The sequence below is a fragment of the Plecotus auritus genome (genome assembly GCF_963455305.1).
Source record: "Plecotus auritus genome assembly, chromosome: 8".
In the NCBI taxonomy this organism is placed as follows: domain Eukaryota; kingdom Metazoa; phylum Chordata; class Mammalia; order Chiroptera; family Vespertilionidae; genus Plecotus; species Plecotus auritus.
In genome coordinates, this window is record NC_137782.1 from 76995847 (window position 1) to 77013289 (window position 17443).

At 38.5% G+C, this 17443-nt stretch overlaps 1 protein-coding gene across 4 annotated transcripts in view; it reads left to right on the forward strand.

Moving 5' to 3' along the window:
• MACROD2 (mono-ADP ribosylhydrolase 2) overlaps positions 1–17443 on the forward strand; it is a 1970509-nt gene that overhangs the window by 65649 nt on the left and 1887417 nt on the right. For all 4 annotated transcript variants that reach the window (XM_080685397.1, XM_080685398.1, XM_080685399.1 and 1 more), the window contains exon 3: positions 5525–5632. In XM_080685397.1, the coding sequence (XP_080541523.1) occupies positions 5525–5632 (108 nt within the window). The remainder of the gene's footprint in view (positions 1–5524; positions 5633–17443) is intronic.

Sequence of the window (17443 nt, forward strand, 5' to 3'; positions counted from 1 at the left end):
TAAGTAAGGCAGGTTACTTTCTGGCAAGCCTAGGAACCTTAGGATATTTTGGGCAATGTGAGGATACAGGAATTCACCCAAATTATAGGTATTGCGGGCTCAGTCTAGTGGTGAGTTCTTGGCTTGGCTTCCTAGCCTTGAGAAGTTTTAAAAAGTCTAACCTGAGATTCTTTATTAAAAGTTCCAGGAAAGCAAATTCAAAGGAGCTAAGTGGTCAATTACCATTCTTGTTGCACTTATGTAAATAATCAGGCCAGATTTAATGAGACAACTTTTATCCAAGAATAAAAATGGGGGGTGACTCTAGAGACACTTTTTATGTTTCAGTGGAAAACTAATGTGCACCCCTGTGGCTTATCAAATTCAAGCCCTATTTATTGTCTTGAACATTTTGTCAATTCTAGTTTCCTCCAATATTTGGCTGCAACTGTTGAAATGTTTTGAATTTTTCTTCCCTCCTTCTGCTTTGGCCTCACTGAGAACTAAAACTGCCCCTTTCCTGAAGCCCTGCAAGCTGAAGCTGGAGGGCCTGATATACTAGTAAACCTCAAAGAAGTCATCACAACCCATCATGTATGGTCAGCCTTCATGCTTGCTGTTGTGTAGGCCCTTCAGAAAATTCACTGGAACATCTGATGCCATCACCAAGGGCATTCAAACTGCAAAAGATGGTTCTCCCCACCAACATGAAGAAATCTCAACTGTATGCCCTCTGGACTCATAAACTGGGTTTATAGGCAACTCCATCCATTTATCTTTATTTTTCTTTTTATTTTCATAGACATTACCCTCACTAAATGCATGACTGCTCTCATCACCTAGCCAATATGATTTACTGCCAAGTCTCAATTGTTGGTTCAGTTGGTCCTTAATGAACAAAAGACAACCTAATGAAAAATGGACTTACATTGATCAAAGGAAAGGAGAATGTCTCTTTTTTCCTTGAATGAGAGGAGAGACTGACAAAGACTCTCTTAACTAAACTTTAGTGAGGTTTCACTAAGCTCTTTTCTCAACTTGGCCCCATCCTTGCCAGATTTGCATAGTACAGTTTTAGCAAGAATCCTGCCTAATCAGTTTAGAGAGAATTCCCTACCCTTTATATCTAATCACCCTCAGTATCTAATCAAAATTCCACACCCCCACCCCTGTTCCCCAGGTTATATCTGATCACCCTGGTCTGCCTGTAGCAAGAGTCCTAAGTCTGTTTAACCACAATTTCCCTCCATCCCCAGTGTTTCCTCTTAGTAATTTTCCTTCCATTGATTCCCACTTTGTTCCTTGGCTATAAAACCCCATTTGTTCTTGCTGTGTTTGCTATTGATCCCTGTTCTATACTGAGGTCTCTTTTTCTCCTATTGTAGGCATTTCTGAATAAAACCTGTTTTGTTGTTGTTTTTTTTTTTTTGTTTGTTTGTTTTGTTTTTTACCATTTTACTCTCTATCTCTGGTTTTAAAAAAATATAATATCAATAGTTTACAATCTGGAAAAACAATTACTATCATAAGTGCACACCGACAGATATTTCAACTTGCAGTTAGATAAATCCAGTAATATACAAAATGTGAATTGGTGCTTTGTGCACATATAGAATGACCATGAGGGAGTGACACTTGACAGTGTTCTGTCCTATCCTACCTAATAAAAGAGAAACATGTAAATTGATTGTACCTCTGCTACACCCACAAGCCACACCCACCAGCCAGTCAGGAGTGAGTATGCAAATTAACCCAACCAAGATGGCAGTGGCCATGGAGCTGGAGCAAGCAGGAGGCTTGGGTTGCCCCTGGTGATGGAGGAAGCCAAGATTCCTGCCGACCTGGCCTGCCCTGGCCTCCACTCAAGGCTATAAAGTTTCAATTATGGAAGATATATAAGTCCCAGATACCTGCTTCTAGCCAGCCCTGGCCTATGCTTGGGTCGCTGGGGGGCATTGCCTGCCTGCAAACCACCACAGGCCCCTCACCCAGGCTGCCCCACACCCCAAAGGAACCCCCACCCTGATCCGGGACACCCTTCAGGGCTAACCAGCCAGCCCCATGGTCCTGGGCGCACCTGCGCCTGCCGCCCACCCACAGTCCCCTGCAGCTGTGGCCAGCCCAGGCAAAGCCAGCCTGGGTCCTGGCTGCCTGTGGCGGGCCAGAGGGAGGGAAGCCCAGGTCCTGGGTGCCTGTGACCGGCCGGAAGAGGGAATCCTGGGTCCCGGGTGCGGGGTGAGGCAGAGGTGGTTAGGGGCGATCAGGCCAGCAGGGGAGCAGTTAGGGGCAATCAGGCCAGTAGGAGAGCAGTTAGGGGCGATCAGGCAGGCAGGCAGAGGGGTTAGGGGTGATCAGGCAGGCAGGCAGAGGGGTTAGGGGTGATCAGGTAGGCAGGCAGGCGATCCGTTAGGAGCCAGCGGTCCCAGATTGCGAGAGGCAGTCGGACATCCCCCGAGGGGTCCTGGTTTGGAGAGAGTGCAGATTGGGCTGAGGGACCCCCCTGCCATGCACGAATTTTATGCACCGGGCCTCTAGTGTATTCATGAAATCCCAGGATATGGAAAAGATAGATTGGATCAGTGCTGATGGAACAGAGTTGTGTGAAAAAGGAGTGCATTGCTGTTCAAATAAAATAAGTGGCCTCTAGTGGTAATTTACATTGTTGTAGTTACAGAAAATAGTTGGTGGTCAAAACGATGCCATTTGGTTTTGGTTTATTGTTTAAGGAAATGCTGATAATTATTAATATTATTAATTGCAGTTTTTGAGTACATATCTGCCTTTTTGATAGACCATGTGAGGAATTGGACAGCAAGTATAAGTCTGGCTATGAGGAAAAAAGATGCTCATGTGAATTTTTAAAATGAGAGAGAGATAAAAATATTTCTTTATGTTGTTGATAATTCTAATAAGATCAGTTTGAGTAACTTACTTGACTGACCTGCCAGAGCAGTATATTTATTCAATATATTCAACTGCTTGAACCTGTATTTAGGCTCTAAATATTCCTTTTTTTAAAGTTTGCAGATGAGAAATTAGGATTTCTTTTAAGAAAACTGGACTGTGGTACAAATGGTTTAAACTTTGATGCTTTCCAATACCATTATTTAAATTTTGCAGAAAGAAATACATGGTTTATTGTCACATATGTTTAAAAGTCACATTACATGCAATATTACATACATATGCTTCATGAAAAAGATGAAGAAATACTTTTCAGAACTAAATGCAACTAGAAACCCTGGCCAGGCAGCTCAGTTGGTTAGAGTGTCATCCTGAATAGGCCAAGGGCTCGGGTTTGATCCCCAGTCAGGGTGATACCATTGTAATTAGCTAGTTATTAATAATTGGAAAGGAACAAAAGGGAGGTCAGACTTTATAAACACGGCCATCTGGGCAGCTTCACCAGGAGGCTACAATTTCACACTCTCTAGGGAAGCACCAGTCCCTGGAGATCACTGGGGAAGGGGAAAGATGGACACTTGCTCAGTAAAGTTGGGGTGATGTAGGGAAGGTGCCTCTTAGTCTAACCTGGAACAGAAATCATTCACCAGAGCAGGTAGGGTCACTGCAAGCCTCCAAAAATTTGGGAATATGTAATCTCCCAGACAAAGGAGCTCTCTCTCTTGGCTCTTGGATCTCTGTTCATCTGGCTTTGCTCCTGTCCATGTTCCCTCCATAGCCATCTGGTCCTGTGGATCCCACATGCAATGGACTGATGGACTATAGCTAGGAATACAAACTAAGCTAGTCTGATGCTGGATTAGGCTGTGAAGACATGGAATGGAAACTCTGGACAACGGCTTTAATCCTAGTTCTGCTGAAAGCAAAATGAGACTTTTTCTTTGGTGGGACAGAGTGAAATAGGACCTTGGAAACTAAGGGGTTTGATTGCACAGAAATAAAGCTTTTAACAATACTTTCTTCTCCTGTATGAATCCCAGAAAATTCTTTTTCTCATGACATCGCAAGAAGCCCACTTCCAGCAACAACAGATGGAGACACAGAGAGCTCCCACCAATAACAAGGACACATACAAGATTCCCCCATGCATGCATAAATAAGGGAAATAACAAATCAATGTTTCTATTTCTCTCTCTGTCTCTATCTCTTCCTCTCTCCCCTTCCTCTCTCTCTCTTAAAAAAAATGCAACTAGAGGGTGGATTAGGAATCCTTAACTCTTTCACCCAAGTTTAAACAATTAACTTTCCACTTTCATTTGTGAGATGCTTTTCAAATTAATGCCTGATGGAATTCTGAACTTCATCTTCACTGAGAGGTCTTTAAATGTCTAGATTCAAATAATCCAAATATCCAGAAATTTTTGTCAAAGCCACCAAGTATTTGTTGTCATCCAACAATCTTTAATTGGAAATAGGTCTTTCTAATTTGGTAAAAGTACTAAGAATCAGAATTGATTGGATGTGGAATTCAAGGTCTTCTGGCTCAAAGTCTTTGTCTTTGGGCCAGTCACTGGCAGCTTGGTAAGAGCACAAAAAGTCCAATCTCTTTCACTGATAGGGAATAGTAACAACAACAACAATAATAAATATATTGATACTTGATTGAAAACAATTTTTTCTTTGGTACTGGGGCCCAAAGACAATTCAAGTGACATAACCTGCCACCTCTAATCACTCAGATACCTCAAATTGTATGCTCATCTGAGAGTGTCATAGTGAATTAATAGCATTATCATCCCCATTGAAAGATTTGCTCAAATCATGAATATTTTAAAAAATTGGAGTCCATAAATCAGTTTTTTGAGAGATATCTTAAAAAGCGTTTAAAGCATAACATTTTATTGTATTTTCATTTCATATATCTTTGTTTAATATGTCTTAACATTACTATTTGTTTAAAAGAAAATGCAGGTTATATTATTTCTCTAAAACATTTTAAAATGTCAGGTTTTAGAATGTAATTTTTAACTTTTAATTATACTACCTTGCTGGCTGTTGTGTGCAGGACAGAGCTATTTCTCTTTTAAATCTAGCAGTGCCTTCTAGAGTCAAAGGTTAATATAATTTAAGAAATGAGTAGTTTTACACACTCAAATATTTTTTCATTCTGAGGGACAGCTTGTTAGTTAGAAGTAGCAAAGAGCTGAAACTAAATGTTTTTGTTTTGAGTAAATATTTTCAATAATGTCTTTTAGGTAACTGAATAAAACAGAAATAAACTCATTCACTGTAAAAATTTATTTTGTCTTGGTACTTGTGCATATTTTTCTTATCTCCTTGTGAAACTGGAGCTACATAATTTTATTTCAAAATTGACATTTTAATAACAATAATAAACACTGATTTTTTGGTTGACCAATATAACATGTCTACATTTATTGAGTGCTTATTATGTATATGATACCGCATTTGTATTTAGGAATACACAATATGTGGAAAATAAGCCACACCCCTGATAACTTACACATTTATTTCTGCTTGTCTAATATATTAGAGTGTGACTCATATTGGCTTTTGTATCAAAATTGTATTTATTAAGTTAAGAATATTACTATTAATATATATTTCTTTTTTATTACAGAAGGAAATACTCAGGAAACATCACAGGTGAAGAAAAACTTGAGTGAAAAAGTTTCTCTCTATAGAGGTGACATCACATTGCTAGAGGTAGATGCTATAGTCAATGCGGGTGAGTAGTTGATTTTTTTTAATGTATTTGTTATACAAGTATTTCTTATTTAAAAATATTTTTTATAAACAGGAATATTAGTATCGCAGAAAAAGATATCATTCCTGGTATAGAAATGTCATATGTATTTTTCTGCTTGAGGATTTATTTTTGTGTATGTGCCACAGTTAATGTGCTGACTCTACATAGTAGAGAAGAGGATACTGGAGCAATGGAAAGGTGACAGATTTCACAGAAAATTCTTTGGAAAGAAATTTGGCAGCTGTATTACTGCTGGTTTTATGCTTGAGGTAACAATTGACCAACATAAAAACAAGTTTACTAAGCTTTTTTAAAAAAAGAATAGGTTATAAAGAGATGATTGAATTATACTATACAAAAATAAAATGTAAAGAAGTTTTTTCTGTGATTTCCAAACCTCAGTTATTTGATTTCAACTTTTCATGTAGTTATGAATAATTTATTTTAATTATTTTAATAATCAATTATCTAAGTCATTTTCACATTTGAACACTGAAAAATAACAGTGTTATACTAGTATACGGTGGTCTGAATCACCTATGTATTTTACTATGTGGCTATATGTCGAGAAATATGTAATAGTTGTGATTCATTAAAAATAAATGTTGGCTTTATTTAAAAAGATGATTTCAATAAGAAGAGGACTATTGCAATAAGAGAAGGATGAGTATTGCAATAGGAAGAACCACTTCAACTATGAGATCTATAAACACCTTAAAGGTCAAGAAAAATAGGGCCTTTTTTTTTTTTCAGAGAAAAATGAGTAGGCTAAAAAGAATTGGGTGTGGTGCAAGGGGGTGAATGGGAGGCATGATCAGACAGTGGATCAGGGAATGTTTTTCCCTGAGGTCAACTGATTCTTGAGAGGGGTCATCAAGGAGGGGCTGTTCACCTTCCATTTTCAAGAATGGGTCAAAACTCAGAGGTTTGGAAGAAGAACTAAACCTGACTAAAATTTGATCAAGTCTAGGCATTGACCAACCAGAATGGTTGATGGGGACAAATAGTTCAGCTAATCATTTATGAGTCAAAGAATGGAAATTTGTAGGGTCTATGCCTTGGTTTTGTCATAGGTCACAAGGGGTTGTCCATGAATTTTATCTAAGTTATATGAGGAAGAGTGGGGGAGAGGTCAATTTCTTGAATGTTCCTGTTTCCCAGGGGTACAGGATTCAGGTAAAGTTCAAGTTTGTCTTAAGGTTCTCTCTGATGATGATTAAATTCACACAGGGTAGTAGGAACATGCCTTGATAGGTAAATAAAAGGGTGTCATAAAGAACTGTAACATTGTTCATCATATAGCATGGTTCTGGCAGCTTAGCAGGAAGTCTGGAAGCCTAGCCAGCTTGTTCTTCCCTCAGAATTGGCTGTCAGTCACTTTGTACTACTGTATCTGCTTTGTCATGATTAGTGCTCAGTTTTTCTCTTTCTCTTCTTCTGATACCTCTGTACTTCCTTTCTCATCTGCTGCCTCTCTAAAGAGAGAGGATCTTTTTGGTGATTTATGAATCACTTCTTTTGGATAGAATTCCATCTTCAGATTACCTTGTGGGCTACATGTCTCCCTTATATCTGGTCTCTGTTCATTTATTGTCTGGGTATCAAGATGCCTTTCTCTGATCTGTGGGGCCTCTGGAAGAGACAGGCCCTTGGAAGGTCTCATAAACTCTTCTTCAGTACAGAGGTTTAATCAGATATCACTGTAGTTATTAAGTTGTCAGTGATTTATTATGCTATTAATTCTATAAATGTGAGCTTTAATTTTAAAATATTTACCTATTTTTTTATTTTTTAAAAACTTATTGTGGTGACATTGGTTTAATAAGATTATATAGGTTTCCCCTCAGCTGGATGGCTCAATGATGGTTGGAGCATCATTCTTTACACCAAAAAGGTTGCGGGTGTGATTCCTGATTAGAGCACACACCCAGGTTGTGTGTTTGATCCCCATGGGGCTGTGTATGAGAGGCAACCAATTGATGTTTCTCTCTCTCTCTCTCTCTTTCTCTCCCCCTTCCTCTCTCTCTAAAAATTAAAAAACATATCCTTGAGTGAGGATTAAAAATATTATATAGGTATCAAGTATACATTTCTATGGTACATCATTTGCATATTGTGTTTACCATCCAAAATCTTTTTCTGTTACCATATATTTGATTCCCTTTACCCTTTAATATTCATCCCCTTCCCTCTTGTAACCACCATGCTGTTGTCTGTGTCTATGCGTTTTTGTTTGTTTTTCTTGTTGTTCATTTGTTGCTTTCAGTTTCATATCCCACATAAGAGTAAAATCATATGGTCTTGACTTTTTCTGTCTTATTTGTTTTCCTTTTTATTGAATTTATTGAGGTGACACTAGTTAACAAAATTATACAGTTTCAGTTGCACAATTCTACATCATCTGTACACTGTATTGTACGTTTACCACCCCAAGTTAAGTCTCTGTCCATAACCATTTTCTGTCTGACTTATTTCACTTAGTGTGATAGTGTCAAGATCTTTAAAAGCTTGTGTGTGTGTTTATGCGTGTGTGTGTGTGTGTATTCTTATAATTTTTAGCCATTGATTCTAATTTATTTTCCTGTGGAGCACAACTGATAACATGTATTTTCTTCTTAAATACCTGAAGACCACTTTCATGAGTTGTCTCTTATTATTGCATAACTAGGGGCCCAGTGCACGAAATTCGTGCACTGGGGGTGGGGGGTCCCTCAGCCCAACCTGCCTCCTCTCACATACTGGGAGCCCTCAGGGGATGTCCTATTGATGGCTTAGGCCCGCTCCCCACCACGGGGAGCGGGCCTAAGCCACAGTCTGGCCTCCCTCTGTGGGAGGTGATCAGGCTGATCAGGGAAAGGCACCAGCCCCATCACCCCGCTGCTGCAGGCACTGCCAGTCACCACAGCCACCAAGGTATTTTCATCAACACGAACTCCAGTCCCTTCACCATGAAAAAATGACAACTTTCTTTAGGCATTTTCAAGATGTGTCTTTCATAGAATATGACATTTCTTTCTTTTTTTTTTTTTTTTATCCTCACCTGAGGATATGTTTCCATTGACTTTTAGGGAATGTGGAAGAGAAAGGGAAAGACAGAGAGAAACATCAAAGTGAGAGGAACACTTTGATTGGTTGCCTCCTACATGAGCCCTGATCTGGGCCCCAGCCAGGGAGGAGCCTGCAACCTAGGTACATGCCCTTGATCAGAATTGAACCCGGACCCTGCGGTCCACAGGCCGAGGCTCTATCCACTGAGCCAAACCAGCTAGGGCAGGATATGACATTTCTTAGCCCTCCAGCAGCAGCAGACCTTCATTTTTTCTCCAGAAGTGTGGTGGAAAACCCTAGATCACCTTTTTGAATTCTTATTACCCAAGTTACTAAGAATATTACCAGTGGCATACAGGAAGCTTAGCCAATGAGCAGTCAGAAAAGGTGTTTCCTCTGTAGTTCACACCAATTGCCGGCTGGGCCCTGCCCAGGCCTAAAGCCTCTGGCCGAAGCTTTAGGCCTGGGGAGGGGACCCTCAGCTCCCTCCCATCACCGGCTCCACCACTGCCCAGGCTAAAGCCTGGGGGCCTGGGCAGGGGCCCCCCAGCTCCCTCCGATTGCCAGCTCCGCCCTTGCCCAGGCCTAAAGCCTCTGGCCGAGGCTTTCGGCCTGGGCAGGGGACCCCCAGCTCCCTCCGATCTCCGGCTCTGCCCCTGCCCCCTTGGCTCTGATGGCAGGCTTGGCCCTGACCAGGAGCCCCCTGGCTCAGGCCCTTCCCAGGCTGCTCAGGGCCCACGTGGGACTTACCTCAGAGTGACCTGGGTGCCAGGATGTTCCCGGGACCTAGGTGCTGGGCGCCTATGTATGCAAATTAACTTCCATCTTTATTGGGTTAATTTGCATACTCTGATTGGCTATGGACATAGTGGAGATATGGTCAATTTACATGTTTGTCCATCATTAGGTAAGATATTGAATTGCCATGTTAGCACACTTAATAATAGCAGTAATTCTTGGGTTTTGTTAAATATATACCTGTTTATCTCCCTCTTGAGGCTACAGACTGGTGTCTTTCAATTTTTATGTTACCTCCTATAGCAATATCCTGCCCTTATGTTCTTAATAAACACTTGATATTGAATATTTGTTGAAATGAACTACAAGCAATTGAATTTGTAGCACCTCTGACCAATAGCACATTCAGCACTGGGGACTTGATACAATGAACCAGATTGGCTATGATTTTTAAAAACTGATTTATAAATAATAAAAATATTTTTACTGGCATTTTTTATTGAAATAAAATAAAATGGTGTGAAACAGGAAAACATCATTAACATGAAAACATTTCATTGCTATTTCGATTCTTTGTCATTGCCTATAGAGTATGTGTAATTTTTTGTAGTTGCCATAAACCTAGTGTACAAGGTTTTAATGAATCAATATGAAGCCAGGAAGCAACTTTCACTCTGTCCCAAAAACCATTTGGCATGTTTTAGCTCATCTTTCTGGCTGTGATTATTATAATTTGGCCATGTTCTGTATCTCACAAGGAAACCTCATCATGGTAGATGGAAAAGAGATGCCAAATATACAGTGTAATGACTATTTATAGCTTTCTGCTGTGCAGTTTGTCTGCCTAGTGTGTAGGGAGAGGAACAGCTGTTAACCTTCCCAGTGAACAAGATAACATGGCAGGAGACCTTCAGGCTGCCTCTAGTGAGAAAGAGAGGCAGTGCCTGTAGTCAAGATGCCAAAGCAGCCCAGTCATCACTTCTATCCGACTCCCAATGTTCTCTTTCCATGTCCGTATTAGTACATTGGAACGCCTGGGCTCAGTTGCTATGAATGAAATGATTCAGTGTCTTAATTTTTTCCTAATAAAATGTTTTGAATTTCCTTAGATTTCTTTAAATGTGATCCAGATAAGCCTTTTATATATTATATTCTTCTCTATAGGAAATAATGCATATTCGATATATTTTAATAAACATTTTGTAGGTAGTAGGGTACACAGGGCAGTAGCACAAGTTCAAATTCAGGTTCTTGTACCAACGGCCATTTTTTGTTTAAACTTTTATGTTGAAATAATTATAGGAAATTACAAAAATAGTACAAAGAATCCTTTCTACCATTCACCTTCACCTGTATAAGCCTCCCCCAAAGGTGATATCATCCTATATAATAAAAGGCTAATATGAAAATTGTCCCCTTGCCTGGGAGTTCGACCAGGGAGCGGGACCGGCCAACCAACTGCCTGTGGCCCCTCCCCCTGGCTGGCCCTGCCCCTGGCCAGCCCCTCCCACCCCGATCTGGGTGGGGCCTGCCGGCCAACCTCCCGTGTCCCCTCCCCCCAGCTGGCCTGCCCCGATTGGCCTCAATTGGGGCAGGCCAGCGGGACCCCACCCATACATGAATTCATGCACCGGGCCTCTAGTATAGCTATAATACAATATGGAAACCAGGAAATTGACATTGATACATTACTATTAACTAGACTATAGACGTTATTTACTTTTTACCATTGTTAACTTGCACTCATGTGTGTGTATGTGTAGTTTTGTTCCAGGTATAGATTCTCATTCTCTCTCATGCTATCCCTTTGTAGTGTCATCCACCTCTCTACCCTTCTCCTGTTCTTTATCTCTATAGTTTTGTCATTTTGAGAATGTTATATAAATGGAATCAGATAGCATGTAAACTTATGAGATTGAATTTTTACTAAGCATAAAGCCCTTGAGGACCATTCAGAATGTGACATGTAGCAGTAGTTCATTCCTTTTTATTCTGAGTAGTAGTCCATTGCATGGGTATACCAAAGTTTGTTCAGCCATTCACCAATTGGAGGACATTTGGGTTCTCTTCAGTGTTTTGCAATAACTAATAGAGCTGCTATAATGACTCATACAGACAGGTTTTTGTATGTAGTTGCATATAGGATGATCTGTTTACTGTGACTAGGTCCTTGTATTATTTTGCACTAAGCCTGTTGATCAAAGAATTTTGTTCTTTGCTAGAACTTGGGAGAGAATACATCATTCTAATTTATAGTTCAGAATTATATTTTTGGAGACAATTTCACCTGTACCACAATCACAGAAAAATATTTTGAAGGAGATATAACTTATATTCACTTGTGAATTATAGGCTGAGTAATGAAAAAGTGGTTAACTTTCCAATTCTAATGGGCTGGCTTTGGCTAAATATTAATTCAATTTGCCATAAAAAGAATTTTAAAGTGGATAGTGAAGAAGGATGATTTGTTTATTTAATTATTCCTGTACCTACTCCAACATGCCAAGGACAGGTACATTTACATTGTGTGAATCATAGGTCAAGTAGTAATATTTTAATGAATGTATAAGATATACTATGACAAATCATTTTATAGCGTTTCATAGTGAACAATCCATATTAAGGCTTGTGGAAGTGAAGAAATAATAAAGTGAAAAATGTAAATGTTGTTTTCCTATAGCTGAGGATGAGAAATTAGGGTTCTTTTATGTAGCTTTTTATTGGAATTATATAAATGTAATACATTTTCCTCTCATAGATAGCAGCACTTAGGAATAAATAAACTATCATACTATGAAAGTACTCCTACTACTATTACTAATATTACTATTACAACTCTCTTGGGAAGATCAAAACCAGTTTTAGGACTGACAGTCTCAAACATACATTTGGGAAAAAAGGCATCCAGGAAAAAGCCTCATAAGGTTTCTTTCCACATGTGAGATTCCCAGAAAGTCTCTCATTTTGCAGAACATAGATATAAAAAATAATTCTGCAATGTAGTGTTTTTTATTTAATTTAAAATTTATTTTTATTGTTGACACTATTATAGATAGCTCCATTTTCCCCCAACTTTACCCACTTCCCCCCAGCCCCTGCCACCCGTCCCCTGGCCTTCACCATTCTGTTGTCTGTGTCTATGGGCTATGTGGCTATGTATATATTCTTTGACTGCTCTCTTCACCTTATTTTATTCAATACCCTTTCACTTCTCCCCTCTGACCTGTCAGACTCTTCTATGTATACATGACTCTGGTTCTATTTTGTTCATCAGTTTATTTTGTTCATTAGATTCCACATACTAGTGAGATCATATGGTATTTATCTTTCTCTGACAGGCTTATTTTGCTTAGCACATAATCTGCAAGTCCATCCATGCTGTGGCAGTGGGTAAGAGTTCCTTCTCTATAGCCACATAGTATTCTATTGTGTAAATGTAGCATAGCTTTTTTATCCATTCATCTACTGATGGGAACTTCAGCTGGTTCCAGAGCTTGGCTATTGTAAATAATGCTGATATAAACATAAGGGTGTATCTATTCTTTCTGATTGGTGTTTTGGGATTCTTAGGATGTATTCCTAGAAGTGGGGTCACTGGGCCAAAGGGTACTTCCATTTTTAATATTTTGAGCAATCTCCATACTGTTTTCTATAGTGGCTGCACCATTTTGCATTCCCACCAAGAGTGCACAAGGATTCCTTTTTCTCTGCATCCTCACTAGCACTTGTTTGTTGATTTACTGAATTATTTGTGTTCCTGATATTGAGGTGTGTAAGCTCTTCTTATATTTTGGAAATGAACCCCTTTTCAGATGTATCATTGGCAAATATGTTCTCTCATACAGTGGGTTCCCCTTTCATTTTGTTGATGGTTTACTTTCTATGAAGAAGCTCTTTAGTTAGATATAGTCCCATTTCTTTATTTTTTCCTTTGTTTCCCTTGCCCTAGGAGATATATGGGTAAAAATATTGCTATGCAAGATGTCTGAGATTTTATTGCCTATGTTTTCTTCTATGATTCTTATGGTTTTGTGATTTATAGTTAAGTCTTCAATCATTTTGGGTTTATTCTTGTGTATGCTGTAAGTTGGTGGTCTAATTTCATTTTTTTGCATGTACCTGTCCAATTTTCCCAATATCATTTCTTGATGAAACTGTTTTTACTCCATTGTATGCTCTTGCCTTCTTTGTCAAATATTAATTATCCATAAAGGCGCAGGTTGATCTCTGGGCTCTCTGTTCTGTCCCATTGGTCTATATATTTGTTCTTGTGCCAGTACCAGGCTGTTTTGATTACAATGGCTTTGTAGTATAGTTTGATATCCAGTATTATGATCCCTCTAATTTTGCTCTTCTTTTTCAAGATTGCTGAGCCTATTCAGGGTCATTTTTGATTCCATATAAATCTGGAATATGCCAATGGTATTTTAATAGGAATTGCATTGAATCTATAGATTGCTTTAGGTAGTATGGACTTTTTATTTTGTTAATTATTTCAATCCATGAACAGTATCTTCCTCTTGTTTGTATTTTCCTCTATTCCTTTTTTTTCAGTGTTCTATAGTTTTCTGAGTACAGGTCTTTTATTTCCTTAGTTAAGTTTATTCCTAGGTACTTTATTTTTTGTTGTTGCAATAGTAAGTGGGATTGCTGTCTTAGTTTCTTTTTCTGATCATTATCAATATAATAAAAGCATAATATGCTAATTAGACTGGACTAATTAGCAAAAATTAGAAAGGACAAAGCTGGGGCTATGAGGGAAGCCTGGGTCCCGGGTGCCTGCCAGTGGCCAAAGGGAAGCTCAAGTCCCAGGTGCCAGAGGGAAGTCAGTGCTGGCAGCCGGGGGAAGGAAGGCCTACTTTTGCCTGAATTTCATGCATCGGGCCTCTAGTTGGTATATAAAAATGCCACCCATAATTTCTGGGTATTAATTTTGTATCCTGCTACAGTTTTATTTCTTTTTTTTTTTCAATTTGAATGCCTTTTATTTATACCTCTTGTCTGATTGCATTGGCTAGGACTTCCAGTACTATGTTGACTAGTAGTGGTGAAAGCAGACATACCTGTCTTGTTCCTGACTTTAAGGGAAACACTTTTAGATTTTGCCCCTTAAGTATGATGTTGGCTGTAGGTTTGTCATATATGGCATTTATTATGTGGAGATATGATCCCTATATTTGTACTTTGCTGAGAGTTTTTATCATAAAAGGGTGCTGGATATTATAAAATGATTTTTCTGCACCTAGTGATATGATCATGTGATTTTATCTTTCATTTTGTTTATGTGATGTATCACTTTCATTGATTTGTTAATATTTTATCAGCCTAGCATCCCCAGAATAAATCCTACTTGATCATGGTGTATGATCTTTTTAATGTATTGCTGGGTCTCGTTTGCTAATATTGTGTTGAGAATTTTAGCATCTATGTTCATCAGGGATATTGGCCTATAATTCTTTTTCTTTGTACTATCTTTATCTGGTTTTGGAATTAGGATAATGCAGCCCTTGTAAAAAGAGCTTGAAATCTTCCCTACTTTTGAATTTTTTGGAATAGTTTGAAGAAGATAGGTGTTAGTTCTTCTTTGAATGTTTGGTAAAATTTGTCTATGAAGCCATCCAATCCAGGACTTTGGTTTTCTGGGCGTTTTTATTTATTTATTATTATTTTATTACTGCTTCAATTTCATTAGTTGTTATTGGTCTATTCAAGTTTTCTGATTCTTCCTGATTTAGTTTTGGAAGACTGTATGTTTCTAGGAATTTGTTCATTTCACCTAGGTTGTCCAATTTGTTGGCATGTAGTAGTTCATAGTATTTTGTTACTATGCTTTGTATTTCTGTGATGTCAGTTGTTACTTCTCCTCCTTTATTCCTGATTTTATTTATTTGGGTCCTCTATCTTTGTTTCTTGATGAGTCTGGCTAAAGTTTCATCAATCTTGTTTATCTTTTCAAAGAACCAGCTCTTAATTTATTTTTGTACAGTATTGTGTTTTTAGTCTATGTTACTTATTTATTTCACTCTGATTTTTTAATGTCTTTTTTGTTTAATTTTTATTGATTTTAGAGAAAGGAAGAAGGTAGAGGGAGAGATAGAAACATCAGTGATGAGAGAGAACTGTCCATCGACTTTCTCTTGCACACCCCCTGCTGGGGATCAGGCTCACAAACCAAGCATGTGCCCTGCCTGGGAATTGGACTGTGACCTTTTGGTTCATGGGTTGATACTCAACCACTGAGCCACAATGGTCAGGCTTACTCTGATATTTATTATTCCTTTCTTTCTACTTACTCTGGGCTTTGCTTGTTATTCTTTTTCTAGTTCTTTAAGGTGTAGGGTTAGATTGGTTATTTGAGGTTTTTCTGGCTTCTTGCCATAGCCTTCTAAGCTCCACCCTATGTTGGTGACTCCTCACCAGGGCTTAAAATGCAGGGTGGGGTGAGCAGAATTCCAGAGGGCTGGGAGAGTGGAATACTGGAGGGTAGAGGTAGTGGCTTTTTCCTAGGCTGATGCCACTTGGAGAGGGTTATTCTAAGAAAAATGCCTGCCATAGTATCAGAAGTTGAACTAAGTCTCTCAGTGCCACTTTCCATGTGGACTGGGCCAATAGGAATGAGACTGTAGAGGAGGGAACCAGTCCCCTGGGAGGGTAAGCAGCTGTGCTTGTATTAGGATGAGGAGATTGGGGAAGTTGTTTATAATTCTGGTGGTAGTTAACAATAAATACAAATACTGTCTGCCATAGTTTCATTTTTATAATTGCATGAATTATCAGAAGTCAATTCTGGTAAATCTAATTAAAAGTTGACCTTTATAATGATGGTAGATGACATTTCATGAGGCCCTGGGGCTGTCTACCTTATGTGTATCTAATTTGGAATTCTCAATTCTCTTTTACTTAAATAATTAAAAAATTATACAGTAAAATTGAAGAATTTTTGCTGTATACTTCTACTAATTTTAACTAAAGGGAATGTATATAAAGTGTATATTTTGTTACATATAAAGGTCAACTTAATTTTTAAAAGTTATTTTCCTTCTTTATTTGTGACTTCTGGGGAGCTGTTACCTGTGGGTTGAAAAACATCTGGATAATACTCACTGTGTTCTATTGACCGAATATAATTGTAGTCATTTGACTGTTGGTTTACTTAATTTTTATTCAGTTAAGGCCGTGGTAGGTGTGTGTATGAAAATGGAAAAATGACATTGATCTCTGAATTCTAACAATTAATGCATATAAAAATTACTCTCCATAAATAATAGTGAAGAAAAATAGTTTATCAATAGAAAGTATATATCCTCCCCTGGCCAGTGTGGCTTGGTTGGTTGTCCCTTACACCAAAAGGTGGTGGGCTCTTTTCCCTGTCAGGGCATATATCCAGGTTGCAGGTTTGATCCCCAGTTGTGGTGCAACTGACTGATATTTCTCTCTCACACCAATGTTTCTTTTTTCTCTCTCTGTCTATCTTCCACCCTTTCTCTCTCTCTCTCTCTCTCTCTCTCTCTCTCTCTCTCTCTCTCTCTCTCTCTCTCTCCCTCTCTCTCTCAGTAGATATCCTTGCATTTTCATGAAATAAAAACTATATTAAACTTTAGCAGTTTTAGAGAACTTACTGGTTTTTATTAACTTTGTGTTGATGAATGGTCCTTCATGAAGTAAATTCTACATACTTAAAAAGGACAGAGTCAATGCTTAATACTTGAGTAAGAACAATATTCTTATTTATAGCTCAGACTTGGTGCTTTTTGATTGAAAATGGTTTATTAAACTTGGTGCTATATAAAGGAAGATTTTAGCCATTATGGTAAGAAGGAAAGGTTGATAATTATTTTCAACATTCTTAGCTGGTTTTGCTTTCTAGTTGTAGAAGCAGCTCATGCTTGCTTCGGAATAGGGACAGAAATATTTTATTTTGACATACAATCAGTGCAAAGGCAGCGGCTGTTCCACTATACTTTTCGTTTTTGTAACTGTTTAAAAAAACAAGTTTATGGCATG